The sequence below is a fragment of the Maniola jurtina genome, chromosome 21, assembly GCF_905333055.1.
Source record: "Maniola jurtina chromosome 21, ilManJurt1.1, whole genome shotgun sequence".
Classification (NCBI taxonomy): domain Eukaryota; kingdom Metazoa; phylum Arthropoda; class Insecta; order Lepidoptera; family Nymphalidae; genus Maniola; species Maniola jurtina.
Genome location: NC_060049.1, coordinates 11,415,028 through 11,437,395, shown reverse-complemented (window position 1 = coordinate 11,437,395; position 22,368 = coordinate 11,415,028). Strand labels below are relative to the sequence as shown.

General features: G+C 36.8%; 1 protein-coding gene across 8 annotated transcripts in view; it reads right to left on the bottom strand.

Annotated features, from left to right (window-relative positions):
* The window catches only part of LOC123876298 (protein Fe65 homolog), a 78,736-nt gene that overhangs the window by 12,865 nt on the left and 43,503 nt on the right, over positions 1-22,368 (bottom strand). For 7 of the 8 annotated variants that reach the window (XR_006798308.1, XR_006798309.1, XR_006798310.1 and 4 more), the window contains one exon: positions 372-410. The exons of the other annotated variant lie outside the window; for it this stretch is intronic. Coding sequence is in view for 1 of the 7 variants with exons in the window: in XM_045922515.1 (XP_045778471.1) it covers positions 372-410 (39 nt within the window). In the remaining 6 variants the exon portion in view is untranslated. The remainder of the gene's footprint in view (positions 1-371; positions 411-22,368) is intronic. 8 annotated transcript variants of the gene reach the window in all.

The following is a 22,368-nucleotide window of genomic DNA, read 5'->3' as shown; positions in this document are numbered from 1 at the left end:
CAGCCGTTTGAAAGTTATATCAGCTCTTTTCTAGTTACTGTAACCTTCACTTGTCGGGGGTGTTATAAAATTTTAATTTACACTTGTTATTGACTAATAAAGATTAAAGAATCCTTTTTTATTTCTAATCTAGCTGATATCCGCGATTTCGTCCGCGTAAATTTAAGTTTTTAAAATACCAGTGGGAACTCTTTGTGGGATTTTCCGGGATAAATGTTGCCTATGTCAATTTCCGGGATGTAAGCTAACTCTGTATCTACCAAATTTCATCAAAATCGGTTAGAGGTTAGCGAAAAGCTAGCAGACAGACAGACAGACACACTTTCGCATTTATAATATTAGTATGGATGATCCATAATATATCTACTTACTTAGTTTTGTTTACAGGCGAAGACGCATCGTCCTCCACTCTGAAAACAAAAGAAAGTTACTGAGTAGAAGTTAATATTAACGCTACTTACCTACGGTTAACAGTGTTCACAAAGTTAACGTTACCGAATACCGAACTAGCTATGCTCTTTACCTACTCGTAGTTCTATTCTATTCATATATTTAGCTAATTTTCTTAATGTGTGATGTGGAATAAAAAAAAAATTACCTATACCTAACCATGTTGAAATTGCTAAATGTATAATAGATGTTATATCTACCGCATCGCGTGCTAACAACAAATGAAATCTTCTAACAAATGTATGTGAATGGTGAATCATCCATTTGATTGAATTGTTCCTTTTCCTTGCAATCGTTTTGATTTGTATCTAGGGTGATTTCTGCCTTTGTTCTAAACTAATTTGTTTTAACGAATGGACCCGCACTTGGCTACACTTGCAGGTAAGTGATGATACAGCCACAGAATATATAATACGTACATAATATGATACACAAACACATATTATGATACATAATATGATACAGTCTGGTGGAACGCGAAGATGCCTATTTTGAAGGAAGGAACTTCTTGATTTGAAATCACTTCATAGGAGGCGAAAACGGAAACCGGAAATGCATTTCATATCCTAGTGATGCGAATCAGAAACTGGGAGATTAAGTAGGTATATAATGTCGGTTTGTGTGTATGACGTATTGTTGGAATGTCGATTACGTATTATACTATAACCTTAATACAGCCTTAATATAATACTTGTGTGTATTGAACTTAAAAGTGGTATTCGTTGATAGATCACTAAGGGAACAAACAAATCTATCCTGAAGGAACTCCGCCTATCTACTTTGAACTTAATTAAACATCTCATAATACAAAGTTACAACAGATTCACTTACTTTGTTAACTTTGTATCAAGCTATTATCTCTATGTTAGCCGTAGGTACCTACTTACATACAAAAGGGTATTTGAAATTCAATGACGAACTAACTAGGTAAGCGATCTTTAAAGACACAAAGCAAAAAGGTTGATTGGATTTAAAAGGGTTCAGGGGATTTAAGGGATTTCAGGGTTCTAAAAGATTTAAATCAAAAATCTCTCGAAATTATAATTTACTACGGTTTTGTGCGCGTGATTTTGAAATTCTCCTGATGAGAAATCTTAGATTTTCCGGGACATAAAATAGCCCATATCACTCTCTTGGCCTTTTATCTATACCCATGCAAAAATGGCATCGATCCGTTGCTCCGTTGCGATGCGATGTGATTGAAGAACCAAAGCAATAAACCAATAACACACTTTCGTATTTTTATTAATAATATGGCTGAAGTTTATGAACCTACAGAAATCTTCCAGTCACAGTTTTTAACCCCCGACCCAAAAAGAGGGGTGTTATAAGTTTGACGTGTGTATCTGTGTATCTGTCTGTAGCATCGTAGCTCCTAAACTAATGAACCGATTTTAATTAATTTTTTTTTGTTTGAAAGGTGGCTTGATCGAGAGTGTTCTTAGCTATAATCCAAGAAAATTGATTCAGCCGTTTGAAAGTTATCAGCTCTTTTCTAGTTACTGTAACCTTCACTGGTCGGGGGTGTTATAAATGTTTAATTTACACTTGTATTATTAATAATTAATAAGTAAAAACTTAGATTTAGATTTTTCTAAAAAGTAGATGTAGTGGGAAAACTCCAATACTAATAATGAAAACCGTGCCCTGCTTTTATGTCCACAGAGCAAAGAAATACTCAGTGGACATTCGATTGTGAATTTCAACAGAACGCTGAATGCACGGCTTTGTTTATCAAACAGCTGCCAGCTGCTTACTCGAATAATATCGAATAATATATCCACCCGTGGTGCCCATACGTTAAAAAGTATGGAAACCATAGGGACTTTTTTCTATGAAGATCTACCTACCAATAATATATGACTTGGAAATCGACACTAATTGTACCAAAAGTTTATGGAGCGAAATGTTTCAAGCATGAGAATTAGCTTTTTATGAAACGAATATTTATCAAACTAAATGTTTTCCCTTTCTAACACGCATCGATGCGAGTGTCCTCGCTTGCGCGCTATTTAGCTCCAGTCCGGAAAACGAGATTATTTTCAAACTTAGTCCTAGATTTTACTTCGTGATTTTTCACTGGCTACTTTAAATAAAATAGCAAGTGTTACATAAGAAAAGGCTTTTCACATGATTTTTCACATGGTATGTGTGAAATGCTCCGCCTCTAGTGCTAATAATGTAAACGTGCCCTGCCTGTGTGTCCACAGAGCATAGAAACAGCTCGTAAGCGTACGTGCGCTTGTGAATTTCAACAGCTTGCTGAATGCACGGCTTTGTTTAGCAAACAGCTGCCAGGTGCTGACTTGAATAATATATCCGGATGCATTTTCTTCCGTTGCCTACCTATCCTATTTACAAACATTTATTACTGCCAATGATCGATGCATAGTAAATTCAGTATGTTAACTTATAGTCATAGTACGTTAAGTTTCTAAAACACAATCAAAGTATTTTTCACTCCGACACCAATCTCCAGGAGATGTAGACTCTACAATGCACAATTACAAAGCTTTAACATTGCAATTGTTCATTGTTGAGTCTTGCTTTTCTTCCAGTAGTGGAAGGGCGGGCGGTGCATATCGATTCAAAGTTCAAACGCTACACCATAAAAATTTGTCTGTTTGATGGGTTTGTTGTGTTGGTCATGTCTTTAGCTGAACCGACGCGACGGCCGATGGGGCAGACGTGTTCTGGAGTGGAGACCGTGTACTGGTAAGTGCGGTGTAGGGCGTCCTGAATTCCGCTGAACCTATGATTTGAAGGAGGTGGCGGCAGGGATGGACTGTGAGTTTGTGGGGCACTGGGCTAATACTACTTGCGGGCTGTCTAATTAGGTAATTAACAAACTTAGCGAGAAAATACAACCAAAAACAGTTTCGGGAGATCGCCCGTGTCATTTGAGGCGTGCACACGGTTTAATTGATTTCAGGGTTGCTAACCCATTGGTACGATTGTTTCTAATTTATTTATTTTTAACCCCCGACCCAAAAACAGGGGTGTTATAAGTTTAACGTGTGTATCTGTGTATCTGTCTGTGGCATCGTAGCGTACGGGGCCTGGGCGCCCTGTATAGCCACAGGGCTTTGGGATGCAGCCCAAAAAGCTCTTAGGTAAAGATCCGCCGATGCTAAGTATATCGGGGAAGTAGCTAAAAGATACTAGTAACGATAGAATCTGCCCATAGGCTTACTCTGATTAAGATTGGTATTTTTAGCGACCAATCGATACAGCTAGCGTGAAGCTTTAAATAGCAAACATAGGTATCTACTCGCTAAAGGTAAATAATTTAACCAGTTTATAGCAACGGATAAACTAGTAGGTATTTTAGTTATTTCAGGCTTTGGTAGTGTGGAATTTTTGAAAAGCCGTTCTTATTTGGGGTCGATACGCTATAGAAAGATACCTACTAGGTAGTAGGTACTTATGTACATGTAAAAATCTCATCTAGCGGTTTTAAATGTTGGTAGGTCTTGTCAATAGGTTTCTCCTTACAAGCACTTATAAAAGTTTAATTGAATAAAAATATTTTTTGAATTTGATACCCGCGGTATTTGGATTGTGAACTAGATAATTAGATGTTCTGATAGCAATCATGCTCTAATTAAATCATTTATTTTGCCACTAGTGTTTTTAGATTAAAACTCTCTGCAGATAACCTCTACGCATTGAACCAGTGTTTTTTGTGTAGATTTTGGGAGGACATTCCAATAATTCGATAAAGATATTTAAATAATACCTGCTTTTCTGAGAAACACTCATATTTGTATGATACTATTACGATGTACTTTTCACTTTCAGTTATCACCACTATTCGATACACCTTCCTATGATATCGCAACAATGTTATCATCTCAGACAGTAGCTACCTATAGGTAGCTGGTTCCGTCGAGAAAGTTTAATATCCATCCGGATGCATCCATGAATCCACTCGGGAATTCAACGGGACGTGACTGCATTAAGGATGCATAAACTAATGAAGTGTCTTTATTGGATTGCTGACGCTTTCGAATCGAGTTGAAAATTTCAAATAATATTACGTACTTAGTAGGTAGGTATACTTTAGTTTTTCTAAGTTTGCTTTTAAAAGACTAGCCGATACCCGCGACTTCGCCCGCGTGGATTTAGGTTTTTCGAAACCCCGTGTGAACTCTTTGATTTTCCGGGATAAAAAGTAGCCTATGTGCTAATCCACGATATTATCTATCTCCATACCAAATTTCAGCAAAGTCCGTCTAGTAGTTTTTGCGTGAAGGAGTAACAAACAAACACACACACACACACACACACTTAGTATAATATTATAATATTAAGCCTTTATAATATTAAGTGTGAAGTGTGATAAACAAATGACTAATAATCCCCTTTCCCCTCCAATTAAGCGTAAAGCCACGCTTGTGTCACACGACAAATAGTGCAACGACAATAGTGCAAAAAGAGGGGTGTTATAAGTTTGACGTGTGTATCTGTGTATCTGTCTGTGGCATCGTAGCTCCTAAACTAATGAACCGATTTTAATTTTGTTTTTTTTTTTTGCTTCAAAGGTGACTTGATCGCGAGTGTTCTTAGCTATAATCCAAGAAAAGTCAGCCGTTTGAAAGTTATCAGCTCTTTTTTAGTTACTGTAACCTTCACTTGTCGGGGGTGTTATAAATTTTTAATTCACACTTGTAGTACCTAGTAAGTACTTTAAAGATAATGACCTTACGTTTAGTTTAGTAATCACGGGCCAAACAAACATTATGCCAATGCCTGCAATATCTTAACCCTTCTATTAAACGTAGTAAATTTCCAACCAACGAACCCTACCCTTTCTCAGTTATAACAAGTTACGAAGGCAAACTTGCCAAGTAAACAAGTACATAAATCCACACAATTTAAACTTTTGCCAAATAACACCAATAAAAGTGGTTTTGATCTTATTCAAAGTGAAAAGGTTCCGTTCAAATAGGATAGGAACGTTCCGGCATCAGTTTTCACCTCCACTTTTAATATGTAACTTCAAGTCAAAAGTGAATAGGCATCTTCTAGGCTGCATCATCACTCACCAGCAGGTCTGTATGCAGCCAAGCGCTAGTCTATAAATTAAAAAAATCTTGAAACATATTGAAGAAACCTAGAATTTTCTTTCAGCCTGGTAGTGAATGAAATAGTTATGACTTGCGTAGTTGTAAAGACCTGGGTTTTTCTTTTGATTTTCATTTCTCATTTACCTATTGCTTACAAAGTACATACTTTGTAAGGCTACATTTTCCTTTCATTATATTTTAAAAGTACATTTACAAGTTTTAATATCAAGTATACAAGTGTAAATTAAAAATTTATAACACCCCCTACAAGTAAAGGTTACAGTAACTAGAAAAGAGCTGATAACTTTCAAACGGCTGAACCGATTTTCTTGGATTATAGCTAAGAACTTTCAATCAAGCCACCTTTCAAACAAAAAAAAACTAAATTAAAATCGGTTCATTAGTTTAGGAGCTACGATGCCACAGACAGATACACAAGTACACACGTCAAACTTATAACACACCTCTTTTTGGGTCGGGGGTTAATAAATGCGAAATGTATTCATCTGTGTGCTAACTTTACACGACCCATCTGTTTAACCGATTTTGATGAAATTTGGTACAGAGAGAGCTTGTATCCCGGGCGCATACAAATTATCCACGTGATGGGTGGAGATTTATTGAGAGAGTGTGGAGAGGGAGTTAGTTGTGGGCTCTTCTCAGGCTTGGGCGCGTTTGGAACCCTCGTAGCTTTAGTTTTAAGTTAACGCAATTAATTATCACTAATATTATATCTCTCAAATCTAACGAATCGAATAAACAAAAGGTTTACAATAGTACCTATTTTGAATAAATGATTTTGGCTTTTGACTTTTGAATTTTGATTTCTTTATTTCGATGTACGGAACCCTAAAAATTGAATAAAACCCCCGCCCTATAAAAGTGCCGCTATCCAACCCACAACAAGCCAAAACTGCACATTTTCCGTTATCAAACAGCGATTTATCCCGACACTTTCCAGATACAGCCTGCCGCAGACAGCCGGAACGATGCAGTTATATACACGTAAAATTTTATCAAAACTTTTAGTGAACCCACTACTAACTACGTGTATAAAAGTTCAGTACCCAAAGGGTAAAACCAGAACCCTATTTAATGTCCCTGTCTGTCTGTCTGTCTGTCCGTGTGTCACAGGTCTCTAGCTCGTAGACGAAAAGAGTTACAGACCTGAAAATTGGTGTAGAACGTTGACCCAAAACCAAATATAAAATTAGAAATTCAATTAAATCATTTTTCAGGGGGGCGTATGCAATATTATTTTTTTCTGAGCTAGAACATGAGATGGCCTTGCCATCCGTCATACGGTTTTATGACTGTCGGAAATTTGAAGCCTTGCTCTTAAAAACAAAAATCTCGCACGAAAAGAAATAAATTAGTTAAGATTCTGAGTAATTGTAGGAAAGGAAGTATAAAAAACAAAAGGGCAAAATAAATTGCTCTAAAGCTAAATTGCGTTAGGGTCGGTCATAAATTAGATAAAAGTCGTAAATTTTAACTTAGAAATCTCTACAAGTGTACAAAATTGTAATCACGTGTTATGCGAGTGGTCTAGGCAAGGCAAGAGCGTGAGAAAGCAAAAGGTACGGCCCATTAAGGGATGTTTGAAATACATTTTATTTTCAGCCAATTAGCCATCAGCCAGGGTAATTCTGTGCGCAAGAGTGAACCAATCAGAAACCGAAATTTCGCTGGTTTTTTTTTTCATTTCAGATCATGGGCGTGAACAAACACATCCGTGTGGTGGGTTTAAGGCTACACTGGGGGACCGGGAGAGAACATTCGATTGAGGTCTGGCTCAACGTGCAGTAGAGCCTAACAGTGAATATTAATTAAGTGTAGAAATATATTGCAATTGTATAGTTAATAATAGAAAAATTATAAATAGAATAAAATAGTGTGTATCCGGGCCAGCAGAAGCTGATATAGGGTGATGTACTAATTTACATTATATTTTAAACTAGGTTATTTGAAAATCAGTTCCAAAAATCTTGAGTATAGAATTACCTCACAAACTAAACTAGAGATGGTATTTGAGATATTAGGAGGTGTTACAATATTGTGTATAGCTATTAGATTTTGAATCCGAAATTAGAGAAATGGGACATTTCTCTTTGTGGAACTAAGATTCAAATATATCTAGAACAAATAATGAATATATTATAATTTATACATAATGTGTGTTCTTAGACTTTTCTTTGTCATGTGTAGGGTTAGATTCATAGAATAATTAAAATTTATGGCATGTGTGTACCTATTTAGGACATAAGGTTATACATAATATCCAAAGCCGAAAGGGTTTTTCGTTCTGAATATTTGCTTTTCCCTTTCAATAACTAGTATGGCTTAGGAAGCAAGTATTCGGCCGGGAATTAATTAATATAATAAAGTTACTTAATTTCCAGTCTAAATAATAAATTCAGTTTCTCTTCTTTCTTTTTCTAAATACTCAACTGTATGAGTAAATAAACACTTATTTACCAGAAATAAATGCACTTGGGTATAACTGTCATCTTTTATTTGCTATATTTAGATACATTTCCTAGACATTTAATAATGGAGATTCAATTTGTTTGGAGGCTAGACTACCATATTATAATATTAACAAAGCCATTGATACAAAGAAACCATGTATCGAACTAACTTGAACTCCAAAATTAAGATTTTCTCATATGACCTACATACCAATCACAATTCCTTTACTATTAAGTAAAATTTAGCCTAGTTTTTTTTCAGCAATTCATCTAATTATAATACTAGCTCTTATTCAGCATTAAATAGGGATTATAATTGAATTAGCAGTCTAATGCAGTCCGATGGAATGACTTTTGTCGTTACGATTATTGATTTGGTAGAAAAATCACTCAATAGCTAAAATAAGGTGGTGTGCTATAAACTACTAGCTACCACGGTATAAACATCGTCTTCATCAACATGAACAGCTTTCACCGGCTCACTACTGAGCGCGGACTTCATAGAGAACTCTCGATCAAGTTTTCCTTCATCATATGGTATTTTATACCATTATGTAAAATTCTCACGATGGTTTTTCCGTATACTTTTACTATCACAAAACGATCAGTACCTAATTTACCAAGAATGCTCTCCACTACTAAAGATAATAGAGTCGGCTGAGTTCGAATCTCAGGCTAAAGACAAAGGGACCTTTTACTTTCGAGTAACAGCTAAATTTCATCTACCTACTAAAAATACCCTGAACGAGACAATGGAGTACACGCTGCCTCCGAAGGACAGATGGCGAGGCAGGTAGGTACCTTTTTTTTATTGTGTATCGATCCTTCCCAAACAGCATTTTAGGTAACATTATCTGTTAAAACCGACGCCAGCTGAATTTGTGAATCACCGAGTTTTGAATAGATAAAAATACTAGTTTTGCTGTACTTTGTAATTCCTTTGCTTGATATTATATTATGGTACATGGTTGATTGGTGACGTACCAGCAGCGAGATTCCGGCACAAAGCAAACACGTCATGTCTTTATACAGCTGGACTCTCCGAACTAATAAATTGGCCAATTTATTGACAATCAATCAAACAAATATATAAATATACAAAAATACCATGGTTTTGGGGCGAGCCCAGAGCTCATTGAAAAGAACCTAGGTTTCCGTACCTAGGCAAATTGAAAACGCTTCGCAGCGAAATAGGAGAGTCCAAGTGCTGTGCCCCGATAACAATGCTAAAAGACTGAGATTTCAGTGTAGGGCTCCCCCCGTGCTTGAGGAATGCCGGTTGGTCTCAAACCGATGGCCTAAATAAGGCAAATACACGTATCAACTGATTTTCCACACTAACAGGACGTTCTAAATTAGCAAATCTCTCCACTCATTATATCTATTTTGAGGAGTTGAAATTTTACATTAATTTTTTATAATTCAATCCGTGTAAACCTGTTAGCTGGTCGAGAAGTCTACGTGTTCACCCAACGTACTGTACCAATTAATTACTTGTAAATAACTCATGACTTAAATACCTAGGTGTTTCTATAATTCAGCTGAGTTTATTTCTTATTTTATCTCTTCATAATGCCTAATCTTAACCACTAGTATAGACGATCACACCGTACCATCACAGAAATTTGGTGCCGAGTGACCAGGGATCTATGTACGTATTCGAAATAACGATATGACTAGATTTACATTAACATAAAAATAACACAACGTAGAAATTGTGATTGGGTATTTGAGAGAGAAAAATTTATAAACTTACATTGCTATTTATAAATTATAAGTTTTAAGGACACACTGCATGTTGTTTTATATTTATATGTTGTACATTTACATTTATTTATGTATAGGGGGAGCAGGAGAGCAGAAATAAGCTGTATGTCTTATAAATGTAAAATTTACAGGTTTTCAGAAGATACTACAGAGATCGAGCTATTATTCCTTGCTTATTTCTCAGACTTAATTTTTTTCAAACTCTGAGAATACATATAATCGAAGCAGACCCAAACGTGATTGCAATTAGTATCAGTAATATATTAGTATTAAAAATACGGCTTCGCGACTTATGAAAGTTATTCAAATAAAATTTAAGTTGGCACTTGGGTAGGTAAAAGAAATAGGGTCAAATTGAAAAAAAAAAAAGATGTCTTCAGGTAGGAAGGGACGTAGAACAAAGCAAGTAGGTGCGGGGCAAAGCGATGTTAGTACCGTAGAATCGAGCGAACAAACAACGACCTTAGGGAATGCTACATTAGAGTTGATTTTGAAAAAAATCACCGAGTTCGAAGCAAAATTACATCAGTTAAATTCAAATACCGGTTCAAATGAAATCGCGAGCGTTTCTTCACACGAGTCGAACGGGATTAATGAAAATGAAAAATCTGATAGGCAGGGGTCAAATCTTGAAACCGCGAGCACAAGTACATTATCTGAGACCCGGAATTTATATGTTGTACAGCCGTCAGTAACTAAACCAAATTTCGACGGAAAACCATTCACTAACCCCATCGTTTTTCTAAAACGATTAAAGAAATATATAAGGGCGGTAAACGGATTAGATCGCGAAATAGATATAGCGTTAGGTTGCATTTCGGGGCATGCTCGGAAGGTTATGGACTTGTACTCGAAAGGTTGGACTACGTTCGCCGACTTCGAGATTGACTTTAGACGAAATTATTGGACCGAGCAAATTCAGGAATCTATAAGATATAAATTGATTAATGCGGTATATTCAAGCGATTCAGGAATGTCGATGTCCGAACATTTTGCTGAGCAAGCAGAATCAATGCAGTCATTAACTATTGCCTTTAGTGAGAGAGATTTGGTCAATTCTATTATGCGACATTATGCTATAGATATACAGCGATTGTGGTTTACTAGAACAGAGGAAGTTAACATCATGAACGGAGCGAAATTTCTTCGAAACATAGAGCAAAATATTGTTGAAAAACCTAGGCAATTTACGAGAGGTAGTGTTAGTAATAATTACAGAGGTAGGCGATACAATGAGTCACCATCGAGACGACCTATTGTAGCAACAATGTCAACAAGAAGTTGGAGAGCTAGGGGAAATTCGACGAGGGGACGCGGCTATCGTGGTCGATTAGGTTCTAGGGTTAACTTTAACAGGCCTACGGTATCCGAATCTAAACAAATTAGGCCGGCTATCACGTTCGTGAAAGAGGGCGAGAATCTTACTGTGTCTAAGAATGTGGGGGAGGGTTCATCAAAAAAACTAGAATGCCCAACACAAACGAGGTCAAGTCAGTTAGTCTTGTGTGGCACGGGCGTCAGAAAGACCTCAGATCACGAAAAGACAGGTGTAGTCTATAGGATCTTAATTAATAGTGGATGGAAGCCAGGACAGAGTCTGGGGACCGGAGATAAGGGACTTAAACGGTTATTAAGAGGCGGCGTTGATTATAACGAGTATAGTAGTCAATTTGAAATTAGGAGTATAGGAATCTTATTGGAAAACCAATTTGAAAATGTAACAGAGTGTAATGAGTTAGGCGTGACTTGTGAAACTTGTATGAGGAGAGGTTTGAATGTGTACACAATGTATCATGAATTAGATGAACAAACCGATGTAAGTGTTGATTATTCTTTACCTAGGTTACCTGAAGTATGTGTTAGACTGTATGGAAGAAGTATGAGTGCACTCATAGATACGGGAAGTCAGATTAGTGGAATAACTAGGGAATTGTACGACTCTATTCTAAGAGAACATGGGACATTGCCAGAGATCGCTATTCCAGCAATTCAAATACAAGGCGCGTTTGGATCGCGAAGTGAAAGCACAAATCGGTTAGTGCTAATAGAGTTTCAGTTAGGTAGTACTTTAGTTGAAGCACCTGTACTAGTTATGCGACGTCTTCCTAGGTCATTGATTCTAGGATACGATTGGTTAGAGCGGGTAAAAGGAATAGTGAACTGTAATGGTGAACACACTTTGACTATTGAACATATGGGCGTTAGGTCTTGTGTTAGGCTGAATTCGGACTGCAAAATCGAAAGGTTAGGGGGAGAGACGAACGCAGCCACGATTAATTTAATATTAAATCAAAACTCTAGGCCAGTGGAACAAAGTGTATCAGACATGAATTTAGATAATGAGAAATTTAAGGGATTAAAATTAGATGACGCGAACTTAAGTAATGAACAAAAGGAATTATTACTACCTGTGTTAAACAAACACTGTAAGGTATTTACGGAAGGTTTAGGTTTGACAAACAAGTACGAACACGTTATTGAGCTATTAGACGAAACACCTTTTGTAAAACACAGTTATCCGGTACCTTTGGCGTATAGAGAACAGGTAAAAACCGAATTAGAAGAGTTAGAAAAACTAGGCGTGATCAGACAGGAAGCGACTCCTTACTGTAGTCCTCTCACTTTCACTAAGAAGCGAGATGGGTCAATAAGACTCTTATTGGACGCACGAGAGTTGAATAAGAAAATGGTAGGTGACGCGGGCGCGCCTCCACTCACATCTGAGATTTTACAATCCTTTCATGGAGTAAATTATATCAGTTTAATTGATTTGAATAATGCCTATTTTCAAATAGCTTTGCATAAAGATTCTAGGAAGTATACTGGGTTCTCGTTCATGGGGAAGACGTATACTTATAATGTTTTACCTCAAGGTTTAAAAACTTCTGTAGCAGGGTTCTCGAGAGCAATGGATTATATCCTAGTAGGAGTACGAGAGTTTTGCGTAAACTATTTAGACGACATAGTCATATTCACTACCGGGGACATAAGGTTACACTTAGAACATTTAGATCGAGTGTTAGATAAATTAGAAACCGCAGGTTTAACTGGAAGGTTAGAGAAGTGTCGATTCTTATGTGTAGAGGTAAAGTTGTTAGGACACATAGTAAATACTAACGGGGTACGTATGGATCCTGAACGGGTTAAAGCCATATTAGACTTCCCTATACCTCGGACTATAAAACAATTACGAGGATTTCTGGGATTAATAAATTATTTCAGAAGATTTATTTCAAAATATAGCGAAGAGGTTAAACCACTGTGTGACCTATTAAAACAAAATACGAAATGGTCATGGACAGAGGAAATTAACGATTGTTTTGAAAGGGTCAAGAAATTGTTTATAGACACGATACTTCTTGTACACCCAGATCCTAAGGGAACTTATTATTTACAAACCGATAGCAGTAATTTGGGGGTTTCAGGTTATGTGTATCAATTGAATGAAGCTGGTGAAGAACAAATATTAGGGTTCTGTAGTAAAGCATTGACAGAGACAGAACGCAAATGGACAGTCACTGAACAAGAACTATGGGCCATCATTTTCAGTTTGTCAAAGTTTGAAACATATTTGAGAGGAGCGAATTTAGTCATTAGGACTGATCATAAAAGCCTGATATTCTTGCAGACGTGCAAACTATTGAGCGCTAGGATGATACGTTGGGTACATTATATAGGGCGATTTAATTACACAGTCGAACATGTGAAAGGTAAACTAAACATTGTAGCAGACGTATTGTCTCGACACTTAAAGGGGACCACTGATGTATTAACTAACAAGGTCACGGGGCCTGAAATGAATCTATTTAAAACATCATTAGGACGATTAGTGCGGGAGCGATGGAGAGAGATAGGTAGTTATCAAAGTCGCGACAAGACTGCTAGTGAGATAATTAGACGCGTGCAAACAGCAGACACTTCTGAACCAAAGTACTACGTGCTTAAAGAAGGGATTCTTTATAGAACAGACATAAAAGGGGATATCTTAAGATTATATGTTCCCGAGAACATACTAAGGGATTTGATAGTTAGCATACATGAAGAAGTAGGTCATTTCGGGCGATACAAGGTTTATGCTCTGATGAAACGTCAATATTATTTCCCAAATATGTCTCGTATAATAGGTCGTGTTGTAAGAGCTTGCGAGGCATGTCAAAAGTCAAAGCATGCTTTGGAAACGCACACGGGGCCGATAAAAACTGTAATAGCGAAGGAAATAGGAGAGAGAGTTTTTTGCGATATTTTTGGACCTTTACCAGCAGGACGATTTGGGTTTAAATACATATTCGTAATGCAAGATGCTTATAGTAAGTTAATCAGACTATACCCACTACGCCAGGCTAGTGGGAAGGCTACTTTAACTTGTGTAAAAAAGTTTCATAAGCAGGTCACAATTAAGACATTATGTTCAGACAGAGGCGCGAACTTTACTTCAAAAGTTTTCGAGTTAGGTATTCGCCAACTAGGTATCGAATTAACGCACACATCTGTTAGAAATCCGCGGCCAAATTCGACAGAGAGGGTTAATAAAGAGTTAGGTAGATTATTCAGGACGTATTGCGACAAATCGCATCGTTCATGGGTAGATCTATTATCGGATATAGAAGATTGTTATAATCAGGTAATACATACTACAACGGGATATTCGCCAAACGAGATTATATATGGAAAACGTACTCTGCTATCGACTGATTTCAACACTGACTCATCGGTGAGGACAGACTTACAGGGTGAACCGTTAGAACAGATTCGACAGCAGGCACGACAAAACATAGATAAGGCGGCCGAAAGTAGACAATTACATTATAACAAAAATCATAAGTTAATACAATTCGAAATCGGAGATTTAGTGAAACTTAAGACTTTTACGAAGTCAGATGCGGATAAAAAGTTGACAAAAAAATTCATGCGCTTATATGAAGGACCGTACATAATAGGGGCAGTTCCATATAATAATGTATATACATTAATAGACGTTCATACTGGTAAAGTTAAGGGTAACTACAATGCCATTCATTTGTTTAGGTACTATGTAGATAAATAGAAAGATAGGTAAAACTAGAGTATTAAAAGGGACAGAAAACAGGTAGTTTGGGGTACACTAAACAAAGAGATACCTGAGTTAAATAGCTATGGTCATGCCCGAGGGTATAATAGATAGGCGTAGGAGGTCAGATACTAGCGTTCTAATACAGATAAGGGGAAAAATAGATTTTGAAACGACTAGCACAGCTGCAGGGACAAAAGGAGCTACGTGTATTAAAAATCTATTTTGGGGGAGCGTGAGATGGCCTTGCCATCCGTCATACGGTTTTATGACTGTCGGAAATTTGAAGCCTTGCTCTTAAAAACAAAAATCTCGCACGAAAAGAAATAAATTAGTTAAGATTCTGAGTAATTGTAGGAAAGGAAGTATAAAAAACAAAAGGGCAAAATAAATTGCTCTAAAGCTAAATTGCGTTAGGGTCGGTCATAAATTAGATAAAAGTCGTAAATTTTAACTTAGAAATCTCTACAAGTGTACAAAATTGTAATCACGTGTTATGCGAGTGGTCTAGGCAAGGCAAGAGCGTGAGAAAGCAAAAGGTACGGCCCATTAAGGGATGTTTGAAATACATTTTATTTTCAGCCAATTAGCCATCAGCCAGGGTAATTCTGTGCGCAAGAGTGAACCAATCAGAAACCGAAATTTCGCTGGTTTTTTTTTTCATTTCAGATCATGGGCGTGAACAAACACATCCGTGTGGTGGGTTTAAGGCTACACTGGGGGACCGGGAGAGAACATTCGATTGAGGTCTGGCTCAACGTGCAGTAGAGCCTAACAGTGAATATTAATTAAGTGTAGAAATATATTGCAATTGTATAGTTAATAATAGAAAAATTATAAATAGAATAAAATAGTGTGTATCCGGGCCAGCAGAAGCTGATATAGGGTGATGTACTAATTTACATTATATTTTAAACTAGGTTATTTGAAAATCAGTTCCAAAAATCTTGAGTATAGAATTACCTCACAAACTAAACTAGAGATGGTATTTGAGATATTAGGAGGTGTTACAATATTGTGTATAGCTATTAGATTTTGAATCCGAAATTAGAGAAATGGGACATTTCTCTTTGTGGAACTAAGATTCAAATATATCTAGAACAAATAATGAATATATTATAATTTATACATAATGTGTGTTCTTAGACTTTTCTTTGTCATGTGTAGGGTTAGATTCATAGAATAATTAAAATTTATGGCATGTGTGTACCTATTTAGGACATAAGGTTATACATAATATCCAAAGCCGAAAGGGTTTTTCGTTCTGAATATTTGCTTTTCCCTTTCAATAACTAGTATGGCTTAGGAAGCAAGTATTCGGCCGGGAATTAATTAATATAATAAAGTTACTTAATTTCCAGTCTAAATAATAAATTCAGTTTCTCTTCTTTCTTTTTCTAAATACTCAACTGTATGAGTAAATAAACACTTATTTACCAGAAATAAATGCACTTGGGTATAACTGTCATCTTTTATTTGCTATATTTAGATACATTTCCTAGACATTTAATAATGGAGATTCAATTTGTTTGGAGGCTAGACTACCATATTATAATATTAACAAAGCCATTGATACAAAGAAACCATGTATCGAACTAACTTGAACTCCAAAATTAAGATTTTCTCATATGACCTACATACCAATCACAATTCCTTTACTATTAAGTAAAATTTAGCCTAGTTTTTTTTCAGCAATTCATCTAATTATAATACTAGCTCTTATTCAGCATTAAATAGGGATTATAATTGAATTAGCAGTCTAATGCAGTCCGATGGAATGACTTTTGTCGTTACGATTATTGATTTGGTAGAAAAATCACTCAATAGCTAAAATAAGGTGGTGTGCTATAAACTACTAGCTACCACGGTATAAACATCGTCTTCATCAACATGAACAGCTTTCACCGGCTCACTACTGAGCGCGGACTTCATAGAGAACTCTCGATCAAGTTTTCCTTCATCATATGGTATTTTATACCATTATGTAAAATTCTCACGATGGTTTTTCCGTATACTTTTACTATCACAAAACGATCAGTACCTAATTTACCAAGAATGCTCTCCACTACTAAAGATAATAGAGTCGGCTGAGTTCGAATCTCAGGCTAAAGACAAAGGGACCTTTTACTTTCGAGTAACAGCTAAATTTCATCTACCTACTAAAAATACCCTGAACGAGACAATGGAGTACACGCTGCCTCCGAAGGACAGATGGCGAGGCAGGTAGGTACCTTTTTTTTATTGTGTATCGATCCTTCCCAAACAGCATTTTAGGTAACATTATCTGTTAAAACCGACGCCAGCTGAATTTGTGAATCACCGAGTTTTGAATAGATAAAAATACTAGTTTTGCTGTACTTTGTAATTCCTTTGCTTGATATTATATTATGGTACATGGTTGATTGGTGACGTACCAGCAGCGAGATTCCGGCACAAAGCAAACACGTCATGTCTTTATACAGCTGGACTCTCCGAACTAATAAATTGGCCAATTTATTGACAATCAATCAAACAAATATATAAATATACAAAAATACCATGGTTTTGGGGCGAGCCCAGAGCTCATTGAAAAGAACCTAGGTTTCCGTACCTAGGCAAATTGAAAACGCTTCGCAGCGAAATAGGAGAGTCCAAGTGCTGTGCCCCGATAACAATGCTAAAAGACTGAGATTTCAGTGTAGGGCTCCCCCCGTGCTTGAGGAATGCCGGTTGGTCTCAAACCGATGGCCTAAATAAGGCAAATACACGTATCAACTGATTTTCCACACTAACAGGACGTTCTAAATTAGCAAATCTCTCCACTCATTATATCTATTTTGAGGAGTTGAAATTTTACATTAATTTTTTATAATTCAATCCGTGTAAACCTGTTAGCTGGTCGAGAAGTCTACGTGTTCACCCAACGTACTGTACCAATTAATTACTTGTAAATAACTCATGACTTAAATACCTAGGTGTTTCTATAATTCAGCTGAGTTTATTTCTTATTTTATCTCTTCATAATGCCTAATCTTAACCACTAGTATAGACGATCACACCGTACCATCACAAACATCGCAGTAAACCGTGAAAGAAAATCCCAGAAAATGTTCGTCTGTTTTGGTCACATCGTATAAACTATTTTATAAATCTTTGTTTTCAGTATTTGTTTTTTGAATACCGTATATGGTACATAATATACCGAAATTTTAAATCCCTAACTAGTTTAGTTTTTGAGATGCCCCCGTCGCAAAAATGGTCTAAAGTGACAATTTTAACAGCCCCCCCCCCCCCCCCCCTCCGCCATTTCTTTATTTTTTTAAATAGATAAAATAAAAAAATATATTAGTACTCTACTTGAATTTAAAATCCTATCACGGCTGATCAGATTTTCTTGGATCACAGCCACAGTGTCACAGCTAATAAGAGCCTCGATCAAGTCACCTGTCAAAGTAAACGTAACGAAAGTTTATCAAAACGAAAATGATAGTTTCGAAAACACACCTCCGCTTTTCCAACAAACTGCGAACTACCCGCGTCCGCAAACTGTCGTAAAATTTTATTAAAACTTGCGCCGCATACACCATGATAGTACCCACTCGTTTGATATCGGAGCTAATTGAGCTGTGGGTACATGTCACGTAGTTTTTCTGGCACGAAACGGATTTTCCATACCTTTTTCTTGCCTTTTTAACCCCCGACCCAAAAAGGGGGGTGTTATAAGTTTGACGTGTGTATCTGGGTATCTCTCTGTGGTATCGTAGCTCCTAAACTAATGAACCGAATTTAATTTAGTTTTTTTTGTTTAAAGGTGGCTTGATCGAGAGTGTACCTAGCTATAATAATCCAAGAAAATCGGTTCAGCCGTTTGAAAGTTATCAGCTCTTTTCTAGTTACTGTAACCTTCACTTGTCGGGGGTGTAATAAATTTTTAATTTACACTTGTTTAACTTTGAAAAAATTATGTTCAGTTCAGAAGTTATAAGGCTCTGACAGACGAACGGACAGACGGACGGACAAGTGCAAATTCACTCAAGTAGGCTCTTACGTTAATGTTACAAAATGAATTAAATTCTGTTTCCATTCATTACTTTAACTATTATCAAGGGAAATGTTTCTTTATAATTATTTTTAAAGAAACTAACTAGATATTAGTCACAATAAGAGCTGAAACTCTGTAAGGAACACAGCGGATCTAGTTTCCTGCAGTTTGCTGAAAAGCTCAAAGGGGATCGAGCTGCAGCGTCGAACGTCACGTACTTCCATCGTACTGCAATAAAGTAGGATCACGTGTGGTACAAGACACAGGCGGGGACTCCTAACTGTCCTACTTATCACACTAATATTATAAAGGCGAAAGTTTGTATGTGTGTGTATGAGTGTGTGTGTGTGTGTGTGTTTGTTTGTTACTCCTTCACGCAAAAACTACTGGATGGATTTGGCTGAAATTCAGAATGGAGATAGATAATATCCTGGATTAGCACATAGGCTACTTTTATCCCGGAAAACCAAAGAGTTCCAACGGGATTTCGAAAAACCTAAATCCACGCGGACGAAGTCGCGGGCGTCAGCTAGTAATATTATAAACGCGAAAATTTGTATGGATGTTTGTTACTCTTTCACGCAAAAACTACTGAATGGATTTGGCTAAAATTCGGAATGGAAATAGATTATACCCTGGATTAACACATAGACTACTTTTTATTCCGGAATATAAATGGATTCCTACGGGATTTTAAAAAAACATATCCACGGGAACGAAATCGCGAGCGTCAGCTAATTAGCTATAATATGAGCCAGATTTGCTCGGGTAAAATTTCTGAAAATCCTTTCGTAGGGGCGCCGGGCGCTCTACAAAAAATCTACATGCAAATTCCCAAGATACTTTGACAATATCAACCAGATAATTTATTTTTTAACTAGGTGATGACGTGATCTAAGATGGGACGCGTTTACCTAGAAGATGCTTATTCACTCTTGTTTTAAAGATACCCGGATTGTAATTAGTAGGAAACAGATCGCGGGAGAGTTTTCCAAACCTTAGCCACGCGTATGAGGAATAATGACGCAAAACGTTTCGAGTTTGCAAGTTTTAGTGAGTGCAGACTATTTATGCCTTCCTAGGTAATGCCCTTCAAATTTTTTTCAGTCCAGGATTTATTGTAATGTCCGTCTGATAGCAAACTGAATTACCATACTTATAGTAAGTATACTAAATCCAAGCCATAAAATATATTTTTGCGTCTTCGCTTAAAATTCGACTACATAATGTGTTACGTAACTCACGAACCCTCATAAAGCTAATACCTTGTACCACAAGCCATGCTACATACTCGTAATAATGTTCCGCCGTGGGATATACGCTACGCTCGCGGTCGCTTGTGGCCATTAAACGAGCGATAACTGATTTCTAACATGCTTTATGATCGAAAATGTTTATTTTTGAGTCTAGGATGGCGACATTTTAAAAGGTTAACAGTTTTATCACTTGTTTGGAAGGCTATAAATATAAAAATTCATGAGATTTTTAGTTCGCCGTTCAAGGTTATTTTTATAGCCGGCGAAATGTCGCGAAGTATCGATGAAATGAAATATAGAGACAAATCAAAATTATAGTTGTTTAAGTACGTACCAAATAACAAACTCTATATACTGAGGTCATCCCGAGCAAAACTTTTCGCAGATTTTAATAAATTATGTAAAAACAAGATAAAGTTCAATCAATACTAAAACTCGACTCTCTTAATGAACGCTAAAATATATAGTAAAAAAGTATTTTTATCGCTTGGTATATTTTAATAATCTGCTAAAACGAGACAGCGTTATACCGCTGGGATAATAAATCTGTCTCGTTTTAACTGAAACCTAAGTCTAAGCAAAGTCAAAGTGTGGTCTATAGATTTCAACCCAAGACTCTAATATTTTCTAAAAAAAATAAAAGAAAAAGTTACCTCAAGAGCCTAACCAAGTACACAAAAATGTAACTCCGCAACTGCCCATAGCCGAACGCGTTTACACACATCGCGGGTTCCGTGGCGGCGGTGCAGCGCCGATCGATGCACTGCGCCTGCGCGCTGCGCGGGTCAGCGACCCGTGACGTCACGCCACGGCGCGGGACTTCCGGGACCGTCCCGGAATTTGTTATATAAATCACCTTTATTAACCCCCCACCCAAAAAGAGGGGTGTTGTAAGTTTGACGTGTATATCTGTGTATCTGTCTGTAGCATCGTAGCTCCTAAACTGATAAACCGATTTTAATTTAGTTATTTTTGTTTGAAAGGTGGCTTGATCGACAGTGTTCTTAGCTATAATCCAAGAAAATCGGTTCAGCCGTTTGAAAGTTATCAGCTCATTTCTAGTTACTGTAATCTTCACTTGTCGGGGGTGTTATAAATTTTTAATTTACATTTGTATGGAAAGTAATGCCAGGTTGAGATCACTCCGTCAAGTGAGTCGAGTACTTCGCCCCTTCGACGGCTGTCATACAGGCTCTGACTGTCTGAGCAAGTCAAAGTACGGTCTATAGATCTAAGCCTAAAGGTTTAATGTTTTAATACATACGGGACTCTAATGTAAATGTACTTTTCAAAGTTATAAGTGTAAATTAAAAATTTATAACACCCTTGACAAGTGAAGGTTACAGTAACTAGAAAAGAGCTGATAACTTTCAAACGGCTGAACCAATTTTCTTGAATTATAGTTAAGGACACTCCCATTCAAGCCACCTTTCAAACAAAAAAAACTAAATTAAAATCAGTTCATTAGTTTAGGAGCTACGATGCCACAGACAGATACACAGATACACACGTCAAACTTATAACACCCCTCTTTTTGGGTGGGGGGTTAAAAAGGGTTCCTTATTTTCTATGAAAAGCTTTGTTTACGTGATTCGGCCTACCTAAACACCTTCGAAAGCATCAATAAAGAAATGTGTCATACAGTGACGCACGAACTGTATGTACACAACACAGGCCACGAATGTCGATAGCTGGAATAACTTAAAATGTTAAGTTCAGGGCTGAACGCCAAGTTATGAGTAATAAAGTCTCGTTTAATTGGATAAATGGACGATTTACTTATAATGGCTGCAGTATGTGTTAAATGGGTTTTAATTGATTCTATTTTATGATTCACTACGAACTTTAATCATTTCGTTTCACAAGTGTACCTACCTAAATTAATTTATAACATCCCCGACAAGTGAAGGTTACAGTAACTAGAAAAGAGTTGATAACTTTCAAACGGCTGAACCGATTTTCTTGGATTATAGCTAAGAACACTCTCGATCAAGCCACCTTTCAAACAAAAAAAACTAAATTAAAATGTCACAGACAGATACACAGATTCACAGATACACAGATACACACATCAAACTTATAACACCCCTCTTTTTGGGTCAGGGATTAAAAAAGCGGTTTTTTGAAAAGCAATTTGTAATAGAGACTATATAATTATGCCCTTGTGGACTTCACAAATTTCAAACCCTTATTTTAAACCATTAGGGGTTGAATTTTAAAAAAATCCTTAGCGGATGTCTTTAGCTATCTGCGTGCCTTTCAGCCCGATCCATCCAGTAGTTTGAGA